The sequence below is a fragment of the Cupressus sempervirens genome, chromosome 7, assembly GCF_028749045.1.
Source record: "Cupressus sempervirens isolate cs-2001-9-10 chromosome 7, ASM2874904v1, whole genome shotgun sequence".
Taxonomy (NCBI): domain Eukaryota; kingdom Viridiplantae; phylum Streptophyta; class Pinopsida; order Cupressales; family Cupressaceae; genus Cupressus; species Cupressus sempervirens.
This window is the reverse complement of record NC_143124.1, coordinates 68,147,096-68,170,481: the sequence shown is the minus strand read 5'-3', so window position 1 is coordinate 68,170,481 and position 23,386 is coordinate 68,147,096. Positions and strand designations below refer to the sequence as shown.

Sequence of the window (23,386 nt, the reverse complement as noted above, 5' to 3'; positions counted from 1 at the left end):
TGAAAATAGCCTTTACAAACTAGTCTTGCTTTATTTCTAGATACTTTTCCATCTTCATTCAGCTTGTTTCTAAATACCCACTTAGTAACAATTACATTTTTATCTTTGGGTCTAGGAACAAGAGTCCAGGTCTTGTTCTTCTCTATTTGTTCTATCTCTTCATTCATTTATTCAACCCAACTTTCATTATCTAATGCATCTTTAATATTTCTTGGTTCAAATTCAATAAGTAAACATGTACTTTTCAATTTGCTTCTTGTCATTGTTCTATCTAATTTGTCTCTAATGATCTGATCAAGTGCATGATGCCTTCTGACATATCTTGCTAACATGGGCTCTTTGGGATTTGAATGAGTTCCACTGTCTTCATTATGAACTTTAGTTTCAAGCTTAGGTTCTTCTATTTATGACTTAGGTTCTTTAGACTCGGTTTGAACTAGCTTGGTAGACTTTGTTTTTGACTTGGGTCCTTCAGACTGTAACTTAGATTGCATTGTCTGCTACTCGGTAGCTATTGGAGATTTTGGGGACTCAGGAGATGAAGCCTCCTTTCTTTCTGATAGGTTTGGAAGGGTATCATGTTCATAGTAAACAAATCTTCTATAATCTTTTGGCTCCTTGTTGCTTTCTTCACTCTTTTTTGCAAACTCATCAATTCTAACATGTGCACTTCCTATAATTTTATGGGTAGAAAAATTCAAAAATTTGTATGCTTTACTTCTATAAGAGTATCCTATAAATATACCTTCATCACCTTTTACATCAAATTTACCTTTTCTAGATTCTTTCAAGATATAACATTTGTTGCCAAATGCTTTCAAGTAATATACATTAGGTTTGTAGCCATACCATAGTTGATAAGGAGTTTTGTTTGAATCTATCTTAACCTGTACTTTGTTCAAGGTATGAACTATAGTGCTGATAGCTTCCTTCTAGTATTTGAGAGCAACATTCTTTTCAATCATCAATGTTCTTGCACAATCTATGATAGATCTATTTCTTCTTTCAGCTATACTATTCTGCTGTGGTGTACCAAAGGTTGATACTTGTCTTTTAATTCCTCTTTCAATTCAAAAATTATTAAATTCATTGGAGATGAATTCACCACCTCTATTTGATCTTAAAAATTTCAATCTCTTTCTAGTTTATTTTTCCACTCTTTCTAGATACCACTTGAATTTCTCAAAAGCTTCTAAGTTTTCTTTTAGATACATCACAGTCATCATTCTAGAATATTCATCAACAAAAAGAATAAAAATATTTTCTCCACTATATCTATCTATTTCAATAGGTCCACATAAGTCTATATGAACAATTTCTAAGACTTCATCTGACTGATAGGTTTTGCTCTTAAAACTAGTCTTTCCCATTTTACCAATTTGGCAATTCTTGCATAAACCAACATCAGGTTTCTTCAAACTAGGAATACCTCTTACTCTTCTAAGTTTGCTTATCTTGACCATATTATCAAAGTTTACATGACATAGTCTTCTATGCCATAACCAACTCTCTTCTACTTGAGCAATAAAACATGAACATTCACCAAGATCAAGATAAAATAGATTACCTTTTTTTTGCTTGCTTGATCCAACCAGGTTTCCTTTATCATCCAACAATTTTGTCTTTCCATTCATGAATTCTACCTTAAATCCAATGTTGTTCAACTATGGCACACTCAGTAAATTATGCTTTAGTCCTTCAACCCAATAGGCATTATCACATATAAGCTCATTGGTTAATGAAATACAACCTTTTCTCTTTATGCAACAAGGTTCATTGTTTCTAGACCTTACACCACCTCCATCATAGTATTCAAAATTTTCAATTTTGTTTTATCTCTAGTCATATGGTGCGAACATCCACTATCTATAATCCATGTGTCATTTTTTTTGATATGGGAAATAAGTACCATCTTATCTTTTTCATCATCAGATTCATCTTTCACATCAATATATACCATTTCAATTTCACTATCATTAGAGTCTTTAGCCACAAAACAAGTTTTCTTACCTTTGCCCTTGTAGTTCTTATGATTTTTGAGTTCCTTTTTTCCTTTCTACTTGTGACTTTTCTTCTCATTCTTGCTTTCTCTGTTTGGACACCTAGCAACAATATGACCAACTTATTCACAAGAGAAATAGATTAGAGGGATTTTACCTTTGTATTTACCTCTACCTTTCGAATATTTCATTGCAAGTAGGGCTTCAACAATTTCAAGATCACTGTCAAAACTTTCTTCAATTTCTTCCTCACTTTCTAATTGATTAGCTTTTGATTTCTTGATCTTTTCCTTGGGTGAGAGTTTGGCTTCAAACATAGATTCAATATTCTTTGAAGCGGGAACATAATTATCAAAGTTGTCTAGTTCAAAAGCTATTAGTCTTCCTACTAGAGCATCTAAGCCTATTTTGTTATTTGGATCACATTTCTTTTCTTGAATAGCAGATACTCTAATTGCATAAATAGGAAGAAGAATTCTGAGTACCTTACAACTATTTCCTCTTTAATGTCTCCTCCAGATGCTTTGATTGCACTTACACCAGCCTTGATTCTTTCCACATATTTTGCAATGTTTTCATCTTCTCTCATTCTCATTTGGTCAAATTGTCCTCTAAGACTTTTTGCTTTGGCTCTTCTTACATTGTCATCTCCTCCATAGATATCTTTCAGTTTGGTCCCCATTTCATGAGCAATTTGATAGTCTTTTACCTCATGAAATTAAACATAACTAAGAGTGCATGCAATATCAAGCATCATGATGTTATAGTTCTTCTTCTTAGCAATATCTTCAATTGATAATGTTCTAGTGGGAGTTTTGTATTCAGTATCAAGATATTTGCAATCTGAATCACTGATAGTAGCTAGATATAACCTCATAAGTTCTTGCCATGCTGTAAAATTATCTCTATTGAGTTTTGGAATGTCTCTTTTATAAGACATCTTGATCTTTAGCTTAGGTCCTTGAAACCTTCCTTGAAAGCACCAAATTCTCTGATACTAATTGCTGGAAATATAAGAGGAGTAACTAAGAGGGGAGGGGTGAATCAGCTACTACAAAAATAAATCCCAAATCCCTTAGATGTTAGTGCAAATTAAATTTTGAAATATTGATGCTTGACATACAAACAGTTAATGTTGTAACTAGGTAAATACTAAATTTTCTTGGTAAATGAATTAGCTTTATAGAACTTAAGATGTTATCAGTGATTATCATTACTTTAACTTAATTGTAAGCATAAAGGAAATAACATGAACACATTCGACACCAAGATTTAACGTGGAAACACATTTAAAAAAAAATCACCAATTATAACTAGTTACTATTTTTCACTCTTCTGAAGTGAGCCCTATTAGGAGCCAACCCTATTTAGGTGTGATTCTATTAAAAGATTTAACCACCCTATTAGGAGTTTCCTTTTAAGAGGCCTTAAGACAATTAAATAAAACTGCCACCTTATTAGAGGATTTATAAATGGTTGTTAAACAAACTCTATTAAGAGATTGAGATCACTTATACAATGGTTAGAGAGTAACAATAAATTGACCTGATTTGAATGCAACTAAATTGTTGATTATAGATCTTTGTTCTAGCTTGTTCTTGATCCTTCCTAATCGAATATAGCTTTTTTGCACCATAAGGATATTCTTCTTATCCTTCATGTTCACTTCCTCTCTTCATTGCTTATCTTTCATTCATAATAGCTTACACACTTTGAAACCATAACTTGACCTTATACTTATACCTTTCATATTGTCAAGTTAGCTCAAATAAAACTTAGAATAATTAATATTCATCACCATAGTTGACTAGAACCAACTAAAAAAATCAATTGAGCTTGACATCCCAAAACAAGAAAATCCTTTGTTAGTTGAACCAACTTAGTAAAAACTAACTCAAAAGTGATTTCCTGTGTTAACCAATAGAAGCTCGGTTAACACTGTAAACTCATGAGAATCCTTTGGCAACTGAGTGAGCTCGGTTATAACTAGTTCCATCCAACTTTCCTTCATTAACTGAGTGAGCTCGGTTAACACTCATTTTTTGTAGATTTTCCTTCGATGCGCAAGTGAACTCGGTAGACATAGACACAAAAAACTATCGTCACTACCCAAGTGAGCTTGGTATGACTGATATTGATATGACATTTGTGTAACATCAAAGAAAACACCCAATTGATCAATTGTATAGAACATAATTAATACTTCAAAATTTTACCATAAAATATTTCACCATTCATCCATCCCATAACTTAACATATAAAATGAAATATGTAACCATGCATCACATCCATATCATAATGTAAATCAACACACAACAAAAAATATTTTGGTTGCCCAAAAAGCCTCCAAGGAGAAGGTAAAATTGGGGTGGGGATGACATCCACAAATTTTCATTACTGTAGCAATAAAGTGTCACCAATTATGGCTACAAAGTTTTGATCATAATCTATGATCTACCTTGTGAGAGGTTTTCCTTGTTAAAGGCTTACATGACTATTAGGTCTCACCTTGATTAAAGGATTTAAACTCACAATTAAGTAAGCACTCTATTAGGAGATTTATAAAAGTATGATAGGTCTACTCTATTAAAATATTTACCTTGTATCACCTGTCAAAATGATTTAGTACTTGATCCTTCAGGTAGCACTTTATTGCTAGATATTAGTTCACCTCTTTACTGGTTACATCTTTATGCTTTTGATAAGATCTCTCTTCTCTAACCTCTCCCTATTTATTATCTCAAACACCTTTGTTCTCCTCAACTGGATCTGCATTTTTGATCATCCTCTCTATTATGAATGCCCTCTCTCCTCTAAGAATTTGTATCATTCGCACATGGTACTTGCTCTTAGGGTTTACCTCTTAAAATAGGAATTTGGAGATGATTTTAGGTCATAATTAATGACTCTAGTTGATTATTATTTCTACCTAATGCTTCCCTTTTTGCTCATTGGTTACATGGGTTACCTTGGGATGTGTGATATGACATTGTCCTTATCTCTTAATATAAAAAATTCAAGATTATTGTAAGGAAACTTGCAACAAAGAATATAACCATTTTTACATAACCCATAATGGATCTGAAATGAATACAAAATTAAAAGCCACATGCAAGATAATATATAACATACCCACAAAATGTGACACAAGATATACCTTGGGAAACCCTCATTGAGAAAAAAAATCCAGCCTCCAAAAGATCCATCACCATGTATTATTCAACAAATATACCATTTCAATACAACCATGGAAGCCTTCAAAGCCATAGCCACAACCGAAAAATCCATGTGAACAAGCATGAATCCACACATCCCATGCCATGCTTCCAACCTTCACAAATGCTCCCTTGGCTAACTTGTCAAGCCTTGTCCTGCTTGACTCTTTCCCTTTTTGTCTTTTATCTTCTCACACCAACACATACCCTTGTGGCTGCTTATATAGTAGGAAGTCCCACAGAACCACCAAGTGGTATTACATAAACCATGTGCTGCCTAAGCCACTGACCCCACATTTAATATTGGAACGTTAATTTCTTTTTTTCTAATATTAAATAATTATATGAAACATTATCACCATGTTACAATACAACTCATCAAGTATATCCCATGGGAATCTTTACATGTTGCACATTCATTTAGGTGTAATATTACATAATTAAACAAAATAATACAATATAACAATATTATGCAATGTGTGCAACACCCATTATCTTAACAATTATGTCAACCAAAAATGGTTTACATAAAGACCCAAAATGTGAAAGATAAAGGTACACCAAATCTTTTACAAAGAAATTCTATAAACATTAATGATGATGTACCATGGTGCATCATATGTCAATCACCTCACTCTGTAGATTATTGTGCAATTGCTTAGTCATTTTCTTCAGATCAGAGTACACAAGATGAGGAAGAAGAAGAAGAAAAGAGCCATGATGATGTAAGCTGTAATATGGTAGGCATGTTTGATAATTGTGAAGATTCTAATTTAGAGGAACATGAGGATGTTGTTACTAGTCAAAGAATTTCTTACTAGTTGCATCATCAACAATTACTCTTAGATGATGAAAATTATGATAAAGACAAAGTATGTAATGTATCCTCAAATATTGATAATATAATCTTGAGAATGCCTTTAAACAAGGAGATTGACAAAATCACTACAAAAATGATTTCTCAAGTGCACAATAGCTATAACTTGAGGAATAAGACAATTAGAAATGATGCTGGCAAATCTTCTGGTATATTCATCAAGGATATTACACACAAGATGAAGGATGCGAGTAAGAAAACTCATATGGAGACAACAAAGGCCAAAGATAGTAAAGTCAAAAAGTGGGATCCTAAAAAGAAAGTGCAATTTCAAACATGTGATATCCCTAGAATAGTAGTGCAAGAATAGAATTCCGGATCTGATTTAGCCAAGTAGATCATAATGCCTGCTATTCAAAGGACTTCCACTCTAGGTATGCTTGTAAAGTCCACTGTGTCTGAGCCTATTGATATGATATCTATGTTGTCACAAATTATCATCAAAGTACCTTTTTTTGAATTATTTAGAATCAAGGAGCACAAGAGTAAGGCCTTATCATGGTTGGGTGGGATAGGAAATAATGGTAATATGGTTGAGCCAAGTACCATTCAACAAAACCTAGTAGTTGTAGAAGATAATTGTATTATATCCCAAATCTCTCAATTTTTTTGGATGATTCATTAGTAGCCTACATAGAAGATATTGGCCCATTTTTTCTTAGTTTGATCATAAAAGGAAAAAACCCTTAAAAAATGCACGATAGATTTAGGAGCATCTAACACCATCATGCCTTTTAAAGTTATGGAAGCTTTAGGTTTGAAGGTAGATACTAAACAAGGTAGATGTAGAGGTATGGATGTTACAGAAGTCCATGCTATTGGTACTATCAATGCACTACCATTCAAATTAGTTGCATACCCTGAGGTGGAATTGACCATGTCAATCCTTGTGGTTGGCATTCCTCTACATTATGGAATGTTTCTCTCTAGAAAATGGAGTGCTGCTATGGGAGGTAGTCTATGATGTGATTTGTCTTATGCAACTTTTCATATAGTTGATAAGGAAATTAGGGTAGATAGGGAGCCAAGGGTCAATCAAATTCTAGGAGAAGGAATTGATAAGGATTCAACTTGTTTCTTAGATAGTGGTGTAAATGCTTTTAGGGCAGAATTGATCATTCAAGAAGTTGAAAAATTTCTTGTTGTGATTGAACATAAAGTGGAATGTTGTACCAATTTATGCATCTTGTGGACCATGTACTTTGATGGAGCTAGTTCCAAAGAAGGTTCAAGAGTAGGAGTAGTCTTTTTCTCTCCTGAAAATAATACATTTAGATATTCATTTACTCTAAAACTTTCTTGTACCAACAATATAGTAGAGTATGAAGCCCTTTTTTTAGGATTGAAAGTTGCTACTCACCATGGAATAAAAAATTTGCATGTCATAGATGACTCTAAATTAGTTATTTCACAAATTAAGGAAACTTATGCTTCAAAAAACAAAAGGTTGAAACAATATAAAAATGCAGTATGGGACCAGATAGAGCTTTTTGATGCATTTGATATTTCATGGAGAGATAGAAATTTGAATAAAATGGTAGACCTACTTGCAAATGTAGCAATCAAGCCTAAGGAAATGTCATTTGCTAGAATTTCATAGATAATGGTTCAAAATAGGCGTTCAATACCTGACAATGTTGAAAATTGGCAAGTCTTTGAAGATGACAAAGATATTCTAAATTTCATGTTAAGTGAGGAAAAATGCCATGGTCAAGAAATGGATTGCAGTGATTTAATTGAAACCATTAATGGTAAGGAAACAATTTTTGGTTAGAAGATCATGTAGTTCAAAACTAATAAGGTACCCAAGGGGTTAGTAGTCTTGGAGAATATTTTTGATAATCAAGATAGAATAAAACTTGGAACTAGGGACCCTAAGCCTCAAGAATTAGAAGAAATAAATCTTGGTACTGAAGAGGCTCCTAAGAAGGTTTATATTGGCCAAAACTTGCCAACTAAAATTAGAAAACCACTAATTGATTTGCTGAGGAAATATAGACATGTCTTCACAAGGTCATATGACGACCTCAAAACCTATAGAGAAGATTTATTCCAACATGTCATACCATTGAAAGATAATGTAAAACCTTTTAAGAAAAAGAAAAGACCAATAAATCCTACACTAGCCCCTAGAATGAAGGAAGAGTTGATGAAGCTAAGAGATGGGGGGATAATCAAACCAATTAGGCACTCCACTTGGGTTTCAAATTTAGTACCTGTCCGAAAAAAGAATGGGGATATAAGGCTATGTGTAGATTTCAAAATTTTGAATATTGCATCTTTGTAGGAAAATTATGGGCTACCAAATATGTAAGTTATGCTGCAACAAGTGATTAGTTATGAATTGATGTCCATGATGGATGCATTTTTAGGATACAATTAAGTCCTTGTGAAAGAAAATGAACAATTTAAGATAGCTTTTACAACTCCATGGGGAACCTATGTATATGTGAGAATGCCATTTGGAATGATTAATGTAGATGCAACTTTTCAGAGAGCTATGGATGTAGCATTCCATGAATATATTAAAAAATTCATGGTAGTGTACCAAGATGACCTCAAAACTTATTCCAAGAAAGCTGAAGACCATTGTAGGTATTTGGAAAAGATCTTTATCAAAGCCTTGGAATATGGGGTGTCCTTAAACCCAAAGAAATGTTCACTTGGGGTAATTGAAGGCAAATTACTGGGACATATAGTATCAAAGGATGGAGTAAAATTAGATCCTGAAAGAGTGGAAACCATTGAAAAGGTGTCTAAGCCAAAAAAGGCAAAGGGAATACAATCTTTCTTTGGGAAAGTAAACTTTCTAAGGAGATTTGTTACAAATTTTACTAAGATTAGCAGGCCCATTTCAAAAATGCTTAAGAAAGGAGCTACTATAAATTGGGATGGTGAACCTTCACAAGCCTTTCAAGATATTAAAATTGCCATAAAAAATGCTCTAGTTCTTAGAACTCCAGATTATACTAAGCTAATGCACATATTATCCTTTGCCTCTTTCCATACTGTAGCTATAGTCTTATTACAAAAGAATGAGGAAGGATATGAATAGCCCATTTCATTTTTTAGTAAACCATTGTAGCCTATTGAACTAAAATATGAAATAAATGAGAGACAAGCATATGCCTTGGTGAAAGTTGTTAAGGTTTTTAGGTGTTATTTGGTAGGTGCTATTGTTATTGCATTTGTACCTAGTGTAGCTGTCAAGGACATATTTTCTTAGTAGGATGTGTTAGGTAGGAGATGCAAATGGATCAATGGGATCCAAGAATTTAACATTAAAATTCAAATCACAAAATTAGTAAGAGGTTAAGAATTAGCTAAGTTTACGGCTCAATCCAACTTAGATGCTAATCAGATTAATATAGTAACAAATGATTTAAGGTCAAACTCATGTGATATGGACCATTTTTAATGGTATACTAATATCATTCATTATCTACAACATATGGAAGCCCCTTCTCATTTGACTAAAAATAAAAAAGGAAGTACCAAGTCACAAGCTATCAAATATATTATTGTCCAAAACAACTTATGGTGGAGAAATTTTGAAGGAGTGCTACTAAAATGTGTTGATCAAGAAAAATCAAAAGAAGTGTTGAGTGAAATGTATTCTGGAGTCTGTAGAGGACATTATATGGCTAAGACCACTACACACAAAGTGATGAGAGCCAGATTCTAGTCACCTTCCTTTTTTAAAGATGCTCAGATAATGGTTAGGAAGTGTGACACCTGTTAGAGATTTGCAGGAAAATTGAATTTTTTTAGTAAACACTCCATTAAAACTAGTAGAAATTCAAGCATCATTCGAGCAATGGGGAATGGATTTTATAGGTCAGATTTCTCCCAAGCCTAGCATTGGTTATTCATGGATATTGGTTGCTATTGATTACTTCACAAAATGGCTGGAGGCAGTTCCAACAAGAAATGCAACTGCTAAAGTAGTTAACAAATTTTTTCTCAATAACATTATTTCAAGATTTGGATTTCCTTAGAGGATTGTGATAGATAATGCTATGTGTTTTAGAGTTGATGAATTTATAAAATTTTGTGACAAGTATGGAATTACAAGATTAGCATCTTCACCCTATCATCCACAAGGAAATGGACAAGATGAGTCACAAATAAGAGCTTGTGAAAGTGATAAAAAGAACATTGGATGATAACAAGAAAGCTTGAGGTTCCAAATTGTAGTTAGCAATATGGGTTAACAGGGTGACTGTGAAAAAGGCTATAGGTGTAGCACCCTTTGATATTGTATATGGGATCCAAGCAAGAATGCCTCAGAACATTTTAATGGGATTACATAATTACATCCAAATGTATGATGAAGACATCACTAATGATATTCAAGAAAGATTGGATGAGTTGGTAGGATTGGCTGAGACCAAGAAAGAAGCATCTGTCAAAAATCAAAAATTGCAACTACAAGTCAAAACACTAAATGATAAGAAAACATTGAGCAAGAAACTGGAACTTGAAGATTTAGTCCTCATGTGGAATGTGAGAATTGAAGATAAAGGAAAACATGGAAAGCTTGACCCTTTATGGTTAGGTCCCTATCTAATTGAAGATATGTGGGGAGAGGACTCTTATATTCTCAAAGATCTATTAGTTAACATTCTTGAACTACTAGTTTATGGACAGTTCATGAAGAGGTATTTTTGCTAAGAATACTTGTTTTTCCATGAACAATAGTTTTTAGGGTTTCTATATTTTTTTTATCCTTTGTGTCTCCTATATAATCCTTGTATATTCTTTTCTCGCTATTGTCGCTCTCTTAGAATAAGCTGAAGGAAAGTCAAGTTTTTGGTCTCCTTCTCTTAGGGATTCTAAGCCCTCATATGAATTTTTGCTTATTCATTGTCCCTAGACAGAGCCACTGTTAGCTTGGTTTTTCACCCTTTGTCATATGTTATACCTCATAGTGAAAAAACCTAGGGTCATATTTCAAAACTTGTATTTCTCTATCAAAACCCTAGTTCAAAATTCCTTAAGAGTAAAAAAAAACCCTCGTTGTGTGCCCTAGCTTTCAAAAAGTTAATTAAATGTAAATTCCAAATTACATTAGTGCAGGATGGGCTTATCTCAAGTTTTCTTTTTTACAAAGATTACTTTATTTTATTTTCTACGAATTAAACCTCTTAATTTCCAAGCTTTCCTTAACCATGGTCATGCTTCCTAAGCATTAAATGAAAAACCTAAACTTAGATGAGTAATTTTGGTTAACCATCGATCTTAGTAAGATGGATGATTGGCGCTTATCCACAATATAAAGTTGCATGGTTTTTACACAAAGCAGGGAAGCATTGTGTCGACACCTGTCCAAGATGATGATAGCAGAAATGTCACATACCACTCTTAGAAGTGTTTCTTTTACACCATGTACCTTAGGGAGATTGATGACTAGCACTTACTCGCAAGATGAAAGTGAAAGGTACTTAGACATTTTGGCAAGCACCTTAATGACATCTGGCATATAATGAGATTAGCTCTATAGTCTCTAAGAAGTATTAGTACTACTGATAGGTGTTAGATACTATTATGGCAAGTGTAATGCATTCATTTGTTGAAGTATTTGACTTAGCACTACTTGATGTGATTTTGTTCCATTGTTGATCTTTGTCAGATGAATGGATGGCACTTTCCTGTTATCCCAAGATGCAAGTTTTTAAAACAATATAGGTAAGTACCTCAATGACACCTATCCATGATGATGTTATGGCTAGTGTTTCATGCTTTTCAAAGGATACATATTGTTCCACTATTGATCTTTGTGAGATCAACGGATGGTGCTTTACCACTTTGAGAAAGTGCTTGATATTAAAACAAAGTGGGGAAGCACCAATAAGACACGAGTAGATAATGATGTCATGGACCCACTCTTTGCAAAGGAAATAACAAAGTTTGTACCGTGGCAATTGTCAAACATGTTGGCAAAAGGGAGACATTCTATTGGCTTGTCTAGCTAACTAGATATTATAAAGGTATGATTTCCTATGATCATTGATCTTGGTAAGATCAATGATTGGTGCTTACACACAATATGAAGTTACATGAAATTTAAACAAAGTAGGGAAGTTCTATTCTATCATGTGGCATGGTTGGAAATGCGTGACAAAAATTGCTAACTCATGCCAAATTGGAAAAGGTACCTAGATGGAGTGAATTAATTGGCCAGATAAATTACTGTTGGCCAGGTTGGAAATGAGTGGGCCAGCGCAACTACTTTTCAAAAGGATTTATTTATAAGATATTACTGTTTCTTGTGATTGTCAATCTTGGTAAGATCAACATTTGGTGCTTCACTACTTTATGAAGTAGGAATTTTAAGCAAAGTAGGGAAGTGTCTGCTTGACACATGGTGAGGATCTCAAATATTTAAAAAGCTTTCTCTTTCAAGTGAAGTCGTCTGATACTAAAAGATTGATGGATGAAATTAAAATTTGAAATGTAACAAAAAATTTAATAGTTAGGAACATTAATGTTGCTCTGAATTCCTTTGTGTGACCTTAACACCCTGATATAACTTACAAATTCAACATTATTAAACCACACAATTGCAAAAAATTCTTAGATCACAAGAGTTTCTGGAGCTAGGCCATGAAATTTCGCAAAGGTTTTAGTGAATTACAAAACAATTTACAGAGAAAAGGAAGCATAATTTAGAACGTAAGTGGTCTAAAACTTTTGAAAATAAAGAAATTAGAACTATGTGAAGTTGAATTTTCAAAATGCCTCCACGAACTGAATTCTCTAGTCTCACTGATTACTTTAAGAGATCTATCCATGATGATTTCCTTGAACAATTTCCTTTTTCTGTACATGAATTAACAAAAGCCAAAGAGCTTATCACAAAAAGCCCTAGGTTGGTTGTGGGTGAGGATTTTTACGATAAAGCCAATTGGGTAAGAGATACTCAAGTTTCTATAGGAGGTTTACAATTGTTTAAAAATTGGTTTGCTGAATTTAACCAAGACACCCTTTTGAGTAATGTCTGGGAGTTTGATATCAGTTAATTGGTGGTTCTTGGGGTTTTCTTTGATAGTGATATATTGTCTGATATGGCTTAGAAATATGACCACATCACTAGGATTGTAAATAATCAAGTTGGACATAACATTTTTAGGGTTTTACCTGCATTGATTAGTGAGGTGTTTAAACTCAACCCTAACCATGTAGTCCATGAGACAATTGATATGGATGATCTTCAGGCAAGATATAATGCACAGAGGGTATTTTTGAGAGCAGGGCCATTGCAACAACATATTGTTAAGATTGGGGCATTACCCCTAGTTGCACCAAGCACCCTAGAGCCATTACTGAAAAAATAATTTAATCCTAGAGCCCAAGCCCTATATTTTGCTCTCTACCAAAATATTTGGGATGGATGAGCAAGAATACATCCAAGGTTCTATTTTTCTCATTATGTCTTAGACCTTGCAATTTGAAATGAGCACAATTTTGGATTTTGTTATTTTCCTATCTGAGGAAATTCATAATGGTTTAGTTGGAATATCTCTAGGTAAGGTAAACAAGCCTTTTTGCTAGAATTCTTTGTTGATGCACATATATCTTTACAAGGGAGTTACCTTCTTCTCTAAGGAAATGAAGTTAGAACTAGAAAGGGATGGAGAGAAGCCCCCAGTTTAGTTATAGAGTGCTGACATGACTTGGGAAGTCAAGGATGCCAGCTATGTCAGATTTGACTGATACTTTGCATCAAGGCTTAGATTGCTCTTGAGAGGGGATAGTCCAAGGATCCCATAGCCTCTACTTGAACTAATCAGACCTAAGGATCATTCCAAGTGACTTTTGGTTAGTCATAATTGGGGGAACATAATCCCATAAAATGTTTCCACTGTGATTAGGGTGTATGGTTTCTTGGGAAAACCTCATGTTTTACCTTTCCACGTGCCTCTAAAGATAGGAATTGTAGAATTGCTATGGTAGATTGGAACAATTGAGGAAAGGGATATGATAGGCAAAAGTAAAGGCACATTTTTCCCTATTGTCATTGTGGCTCATGATTTTGTTTTTGTTAAGAAAGGGTGGAGGAATCTTAGTTTGTTTTTGGATAGATATCATATGGCCCAATCCCATGCAAGATACATTGATCTAGAGGGATTCTATGACCTCTTAAAGGAGAGAACCAAAGCTAAGGCTATTATACAAAAGGTGTACTTCTCAGAAGATTTTATTAGAAATATTTTTTCATTACAAGAGTAGGAAGTTAGAAAAGAAAAGTGGATAGTTTTCAATAAAATTTTAGAATTCATTAATGCTTTTGATTGTGATTATAACTCCTTGAAAGATAAGAATTATTGGGGGGCAAAAATGAATGCATTGATGATTTTTTTTTCTGTGATAATGCAAACTATGAATGAAATGAAGAACATCTTAGTCAAGGCATATCGTGATAAAGCAGTAGAGGTGGAGAGAAGGATAAAATAAATGCTTTAGTGAAACTGATAGGATTTCCATGATAGTGGGATGGATGTTTGTGAGAATGATTTTCAATAAGAATTGCTGATAGTAGTGATTGTAATGTAGTACTTAATGAGATCTGGGAACTGAATGGACTCTAAATCCCAATGGATGAGGCACTGATCCAGCTAATTCAATTTATAGATGGAAAGATCATAAATGAGCGTCAAGGTTAAATTCAAAACCAATTTCATTTTAATTTTTGAAGGATATCAATGTTGGTCAACACTTGTTTGTATTTAATCTCCGAGTTTAGTCAGCTTCTATTGTCAGAAATATTTGTAAACTTCAGAATAATTGTGAGAAAAATTGCTTTTAAGGGATGCGTATTGTTGTGGAAGGAGTAAATTATATATGCAGTGTCAAGTTGCAAAATATTCCATCCCTAAGGTATGCCCACCTTGGGTTTGCAGAGCCTAAAGAGTAGAAAATCAAAGAGGAAGTAGCTAATCATTAGATTGTTGTGCTCTTTTATTATCTTGGTATTAAGTTATGTGCTTAATAGTTGAAAAACTCCAACACATGGTATGCCAACTAGCATTGTCTCTGATAGGGATAACAAATTTATGGGACATTTTTGGAGATCTTTATGACAAAGAATAGATACCAATCTATCTTTTAGTTCACACTACCATCCTCAAACTAATGGTTAGATTGAAGTGGTCAACATGACACTTGGCAACTTGTTAAGATACTTAACCAAGGAGTATGGTTTGACATGGGATTTGGTCCTTTACCAAGTAGAGTTTTCTTATAATAACAACATTAATAGAACTATGGGCAAGAGTCCCTTTGAGATTGTATATGGGATACATCCTAGAGTTGTATGTGAATTGAGAAACCTAGATGGTCAAGTACCTAATAGTGGTTATGCTGAAGATTTTAGTCAATCTATGAAGGAAGTGCATGAGCAAGTAAAACAATCCCTCATTGATAACACCAAGAAGATCAAGGACAAAGATGACCTCAAGAAGAGAGAAGTACAGTTTGGTGTAAGGGACTTGGTCATGGTTCACCTAAACAAAGCAAGAATGGACAAGGGAACCTCAACAAAGCTAACAAAGAGAAGAATTGGACCATGTCATATATTGGCCAAGTATGGGAAAAATGCTTATAAGGTTGGGCTGCTAGATGATCTAGCTATTTCTCCCATCTTCAATGTAGCAGACTTACTCAAATATAAAGGGCCTCTTACTAAGGTGGATCAACATGTGGAAGAAATTCATAAGGATACTCAAACAACATCTTTACCCCCTAATCCCAAGCTTCAAGTAGAGAGGATATTGGATTCTTAGATTCATACCAAGACTAGACATGGCACATACAAAGAGCACCTTGTCAAACGGCAAGGAAAACTAGACTCAAAGGCTACATGGATCCTTGAGAATTTGTTCAAGCTTCAGGGTATTGATCTTTACCTTTTGTCCCCAAAGGGGACTTGACTTCTTTCTTAGGGAGTATGGTGCATGGGTAACTTGAAACATATGGTTCTCACCATTTTAAATTTTGTTGTGTTGCACTCCAGGAGAGCCTTTATAATTACAATAAGGGTCCAAGGATCTAGGTGTGTTAGCTAGGGTATAGGAAGTCATAAAATGTCCTTAGAAGAGTCATTAAATGTTCTTAGAATCAAGGCATTCCTTGCCATGGAGAAATAAGTAATCTAAAATATAGGCCTCTAGCCTAGGGATGGATCCTTAGCTTGGAAATGCTAAGGGATAGCTAATTAGCAAGTAGGAATTGTTAAAAATTGCAAGCAAGAAAAATTGGAAAAATTTGCTACGCTAGAAATATTGCAATTTTGTAGTTTTGCAAGAAAATGTTGATTTACCTTTCCAAACTTAAAGGAGGCCAATGAAAGCCCTCATTATGAAGGAGAAAGACCTAGGATGATATATTAAATCTTCCCAAACCCTAAAGTTGATAGAAGTGACAGGTTATTGTACGGACTACATGTTGTAGCATGAGTTTTTGACTGCAAAAAGGCTAAAATACAGAGTGTGGAAGGCTTTTGAACCTTATTTTGTGTACTCTACTAGTTAAAAATGTAGATAGTGTTGGTTAGAATATCTTTGTTTCAATAAGTTTCCTTTTATTATGTTTGATTTCATTGTTTGAAAAATCTTTTCTTTCTAGCCATTATGTTGTCCTGTTCCAAATAGTTTGTATTGGGAATGATGTAAGTCACTATCCCACTATAAGAACTATATGACCTGTTAGGGATAGTTATTGTACATAATTTAATACATCTTGGAAAAAGGAAGGGCCCTCAAAATCCTGGGAAGCATTTTTAAGCTCTTGCCCTAGGCAAGTGAGAGGATGCCCGACTAGGGAATAATTAGAGTATAGAGCTTCTTGTTTGTAGGGTTGCAAAGATTTCTTGGAAATCACACATGGAGACTAAAGGGGAGTGAGAGGAGATTCCTTGGGTAGAAGGAGAAGGTGCAAACAATCCATTTATACATCTAACAAAACCAAACAACAAGTTTACTTTGTAAACCTTCAAAAACCCTCAATTTTAGCACATGTACTGTATGAGATTTCTGAGGTCTAAAACCTAGAAAATCTCAAAGTACTCACAATATGAATAGAGGTACATGAAGACCATTTGGATTGGTTAGTGGAAGAAATTGGATAAAATCACTATTTTGTAGGAACAAGAAGTCTAATTGGGGCTCTTCCTTGTAGCCCTATTTTGGGGAAAAAGTGTGAAATCGATAGAATTGTCAAGTTGGATGTGTAGAATGGTCAAAAAGATCTAGTTTTGTTGGAAGACCTTGAATAATCTCCATCTAGTATGAGAGCCTAGCAGATAGCAAGAAGTGAGGTTTGATCAAGATAGTGCAATAGGGTTTAGGATTGTGGGATCATTGCTTAAAAAGGATCCTATAAGTCCATTTGGTGATCTAGAAAGACACCTTAAGTCTCAAAGTAGGCAAGAAGCATGAAATTTTGATTTGTTCATCCCAACTCTCCCTATCATTAACTACAATACAAGAAGAGTTAGACATCATTATAATTATCTAGGGTTTGTGTAAATTCAAAGAATGTAGCTTGACATAAGATAAATACCTTGAAAAATATGATGTTTTGCGGTGAGTAGCAATTGTATCTAGTTTACAAATGCTTGAATCAATTTATCTAATTCATCTTATGCTCTTTGTGCTCTCTTCAATCTTGAATTATTGCAAATGAGTCAAAAAATGACCATATAACCCTTGAAACTTCACAATAAATGATCAGTGCTTACACAACTATAAAATCAATTCCAATAGTAATTTTGACTCACTTAGCTTCCATGAAATTTCTACCACACTTAGAAACCATATCAAGTTTGGCCAACACGATCAACTTTGATAGCTTGGAAAAAACTAAATTTTCACTCAGTAGCAATAGTGAAACTTTTCATGCTACGTAGCAACATGAAAACTTATAGATTTCTTCTAGGTTCTAACCAATACTTTGCATCTTACTTCATACATATATGATCTTTTAAAAACTGAATCCTTGGAACTAATGTATAATTGAACTTTGAAATATCAATCCCACCCATACCTCTTGATTCCCTAGTTGAGGGTGATGTGATCACCTAATCCATTGGATGAAGTGATCCCATCTGAACTTGATGTCCTATAATCTTCCTTTCTTCCATGTCTTGTTCATTTGCACTTTGAATTCATCAACATCAACCTTTCCTTTTCCTTTATTGAATTCATTGCTAGGTGCTTTTGACCTTGTTGGACAATTTCTGCTGATGTGACTAGTCTGCAAACAAATTAAACATGTAGTTTGACTCAACCATCTACTGTAGTCACTTCTGAAATGTGTTCTAATGCAATTATCAGAAACATGTCCATACTCTTTACAATAATGACAAATATACCTTGTATTGTAATCCCAATTATAGGATCTATTAGTATGGTTTACCTTAGCTTGTCTATTTGATGACCAGTTAGGCTTGGATCTATACTCATATACTCTATGTCCATACTTCTTATAGTTGTAGTAGTAAACTTAAAATATTTGTGTGCTTGTAGTCTTGGTCCTACATTCATGTGTCTAATGTCCTTGATTGTTGTAGGCATGAAGCATGAACTTGTGATTGGTTCATCCCAACTCTCCCTATCATTAACCACAATACAAGAAGAGCTAGACATCATTATAATTATCTAGGGTTTGTGTAAATTCAAAGAATGTACCTTAAGTCTCAAAGGTAGGAAAGAAGCATGAACTTGTGATTGGTTCATCCCAACTCTCCCTATCATTAACCACAATACAAGAAGAGCTAGACATCATTATAATTATCTAGGGTTTGTGTAAATTCAAAGAACGTATCTTGACACAAGATATATACCTTGAAAATATGATGTTTTGTGGTGAGTAGTAGTTGTATTTAGTTTAAAAATGCTTGAATCAATTTCTCAAATTCACCTTATGCTCGTTGTGCTCTCTTCAATCTTGAATGATTGCAAATGAGTCTAAAAATGACCATATAACCCTTGAAACTTCATAATAAATGCTTAGTGCTTACACAACTGTAAACTTAATTCCAATAGTAATTTTGAATCACTTAGATTCCATGAAATTTCTACCACATTTAGAAACCGCATCAAGTTTGGCCAACATGATCACCTTCGATAACTTGGCATCAACTAAATTTTCACTCAGCAGCAATAGTGAAACTTTTCATGCTCAGTAGCAACATGAAAACTTATAAATTTCTTCTAGTTTCTAACCAATACTTTGCATCTCACTTCATGCATATATGATCTATTTAGAATTGAATCCTTGGAACTGATGTATAATTGAACTTTGAAATATCAATCCCACACATACCTCTTGATTCCCTAGTTGAGGTTGATGTGATCACCTAATCCATTGGATAAAGTGATCCCATCTGAACTTGATGTCCTACAATCTTCCTTTTTCTTCCATGTCTTGTTCATCTACACTTTGACTTCATCAACATCAACCTTTCCTTTTCCTTTATTGAATTCGCTGCTAGGTGCTTTTAACCTTGTTGGACAATTTCTGCTGATGTGACTAGTCTTTGAACAACTTAAACATGTAGTTTGACTCAACCATCTACTGTAGTCACTTCTAAAATGTGTTTTAATGCAATTATAAAAAACATGTCCATATTCTTTACAATGATGACAAATATACCTTGTATTGTAATCCAAATTGTAGGATCTATTAGTATGGTTTACCTTAGCTTTCCTATTTGATGACTAGTTAGGCTTGGATCTATACTCATATACTCTATGTCCATACTTCTTATAGTTGTAGTAGTAAACTTAAAATATTTGTGTGCTTGTAGTCTTGGTCATGCATTCATGTGTCTGATGTCCTTGATTTTTGTAGGCATGAAGCATGAACTTGTGATTGGTTCATCCCAACTCTCCCTATCATTAACCACAATACAAGAAGAGCTAGACATCATTATAATTATATAGGGTTTGTGTAAATTCAAATAATGTACCTTAAGTCTTAAAGGTAGGCAAGAAGCATGAACTTGTGATTGGTTCATCCCAACTCTCCCTATCATTGACCACAATACAAGAAGAGCTAGACATCATTATAATTATCTAGGGTTTGTGTGAATTCAAAGCATGTATCTTAACAAAAGATAAATACCTTGAAAATATGGTGTTTTGTGGTGAGTAGTAGTTGCATCCAGTTTACAAATGCTTGAATCAATTTCTCAAATTCACCTTATGCTCTTCGTGTTCTCTTCAATCTTGAATGATTGCAATGAGTCAAAAAATGACCATATAACCCTTGAAACTTCATAATAAATGCTCAGTGCTTACACAACTATAAACTCAATTCCAATAGTAATTTTGACTCACTTAGCTTCCATGAAATTTCTACCACATCAAGTTTGGCCAACATGATCACCCTTGATAGCTTGGCATCAACTAAATTTTCACTCAGTAGCAATAGTGAAACTTTTCATGCTCGATAGCAACATGAAAACTTATAGATTTCTTCTAAGTTCTAACCAATAATTTGCATCTTAATTCATGCACATATTATCTTTTTAGAATTGAATCCTTGGAAGTGATGTATAATTGAACTTTGAAATATCAATCCCACACATATCTCTTGATTCCCTAGTTGAGGGTGATGTGTTCACCTAATCCATTGGATGAAGTGATCCCATCTGAACTTGATGTCCTATAATCTTCCTTTTTCTTCCATGTCTTGTTCATCTGCACTTTGACTTTGTCGACATCAAACTTTCCTTTTCCTTTATTGAATTCACTACTAGGTGCTTTTGACCTTGTTGGACAATTTTTGCTGATGTGACTAGTCTTCAAACAACTTAAACATGTAGTTTGACTCAACCATCTACTGTAGTCACTTCTAAAATGTGTCCTAATGCAATTCTCAACAACATGTCCATACTCTTTACAATAGTGACAAATATACCTTGTATTGTAATCCCATTTGTAGAATCTAATAGGTTTACCTTAGCTTGCCTATTTGATGACTAGTTAGGCTTGGATCTATACTCATATGCTCTATGTCCATACTTCTTATAGTTGTAGTAGTAAACTTAAAATATTTGTGTGCTTGTAGTCTTGGTCCTACATTCATGTGTCTGATATCCTTGATTGTTGCACTTATGATAGTTACCCATGAATTTCTTCTTAGGGTTTTGATTTTCATTGTTTCTCTTGCAAACATTTTTTGTATAACCTATCTTTCCACAAGTATGACAAGTAGGTTTGTATTACTTACCTTTGTTGTTTCTTTGTTCACCACTTTTAGGTGATTCTCCTTCTTTAGTGTTGGTGTATCCCAATCTAGTAGTACCATCATTAGATCTAGGAGATCTCATTATTTTATCAAAATACTTGATGGCTTCACTAGGTTTGTTGAAAATTTCAACAAATTCTTTTTTCTCTTTTTAGATTATTTCTCAATTGTTCATTCTATAATTTTAGGGTTGTGATCTCAATATTCGTTCCATTCAATTCATGATTTCTAATCATCATTTGACTCTTTTTTTCCAGTTGCATGTGAGAAATCATATTTACCTCTGATGTCCTCCCTTCTAGTCTATTGGTAAGTATCCTTTTGTCATCTTCAATCCTGAATTTTTCTTCCTCAACTTTATTTTTCTTCTCAGTCACCTCACATAGCAATATAGATTATACTTCTTGTTCTATCTCAATATTTCTAACCTCTTCAGTCAGGGCACCATTCTTTTCCATCAGATCTGCAACTATTGCATCAAATTCACTTGAGTTTCCATCTTTAAATAATTCAATAGTGTCTTCCTCTTGGTAATATGTGTCATTCTCCTTAATAGCTATCTATTTCCTTCTCTTTAATAAGTGCTTCAACTCTTCTCTTTCTTAATTCAATTGATGTAGGGCAAGATGGATTTCAATCTTCTAATTCTCAATAGTCTTTCCCAACTTGTAGAACTCCATCTTCAATATCTTTCCTCAAAGTTGAAAAGCTTTCATTTCTAAAGAACATGGCTTTGATAAAAATTGTTGGAAATATAGTAGGGAATGTAAATTATGAGGGGGGGGATAGTGGGGTGAATCAATCCTTCAAATATTTGACCTTTAAAACATTCACCACACAACCATCTCAAAATTTGCATGTAAACTGAAATACCAAACTAAGCATGTCTATCCATAGCATGAAATCAAATAAACATTCAATAGATATATGACACAAGATATTTGGTTACCTAGAAACACTCCAATGATAAGGTAAACTTGGGGTGGGGATGACACCCACAAATCTTCACTATTGCTATTGTAAAGTGTATCTAATGAAGGTTAAAATATTTGATCATAAACTATGATCTACCCTATGAAATGTTTGCCCTATTAAAGACTTACAAGATTGTTAGATCTTAACTTATTAAAGGATTTCAACACCTTGTTAGAAGTGTGTCTAATTAAAGGACTCAAACTTATAATGAAGTAAGCACCTTGTTAAAGGATATACAATAACCTATTAGAACTACTCTATTAAGAGATTTAACTGATTCACCTATTGAATATCTAAAAAATGATCCTGTGGTTAGCACTCTACTACTAGATAACATATCACCTCTTTGCATGTATCTTTGATCAAATGTATAGCTTCTATCCTAAAACTTATTTCCTATGTTCTCCTCTAACTAATTCTAAAATTCATAACTTGATGATTATCACAACTCCTTAGTCACCATGAATCCTCTGTTTGTGCATGCAAACTTCTCTCTTCACACATACAATGTTTTAAGGTTTTCCTTCCTTAAGAAGACCTAAGGATTTGTCCATTTTTTAACCTAATCCATCCCTTTAACTGATCGGTTGCATGTACTGCATAGGGATCCTCAATATAGATTCGTTCTTATCATCTAGAATTGCAAAAAAAACCTTAAGTCAACTCAAAAATAGTTTACATAGAAGTTTGTGCCATTACAAACAACTACATTCAAAACTATTTTACTCAACACTTGAAGTCTCTAATTCTCAGCATCTACAATATCTTCATTGTTGTAACTCGACCTTTGAAGGACTCAGCATCTATTGATCACATGACATCTAAATCACTCAGCATCAGTTGGCTGCTTGGCACTTGAGTGACTCTACCCTTACTATTTACTCACTTGACATACACTATCTAACAACTTATGCTCAACATACATTACTTGTTCAACATGAACTTGAACTAGTAAATGACTTAAGTGTATTGTCACTCATATGTCAAAACCAATATGAGATTAACAATATATATACATACATATATACATATATACTTATATGTATATATGTGTGTGTATGATA

At 33.8% G+C, this 23,386-nt stretch overlaps 1 protein-coding gene across 1 annotated transcript in view; it reads left to right on the top strand.

Annotated features, from left to right (window-relative positions):
• The first annotated feature begins 9,916 nt into the window (after positions 1-9,916).
• The window catches only part of LOC149545524 (disease resistance protein RRS1-like), a 30,762-nt gene continuing 17,292 nt past the window's right edge, over positions 9,917-23,386 (top strand). The window contains exon 1 of the mRNA XM_089793790.1: positions 9,917-10,036. Within this exon, the coding sequence (XP_089649916.1) occupies positions 9,917-10,036 (120 nt within the window). The remainder of the gene's footprint in view (positions 10,037-23,386) is intronic.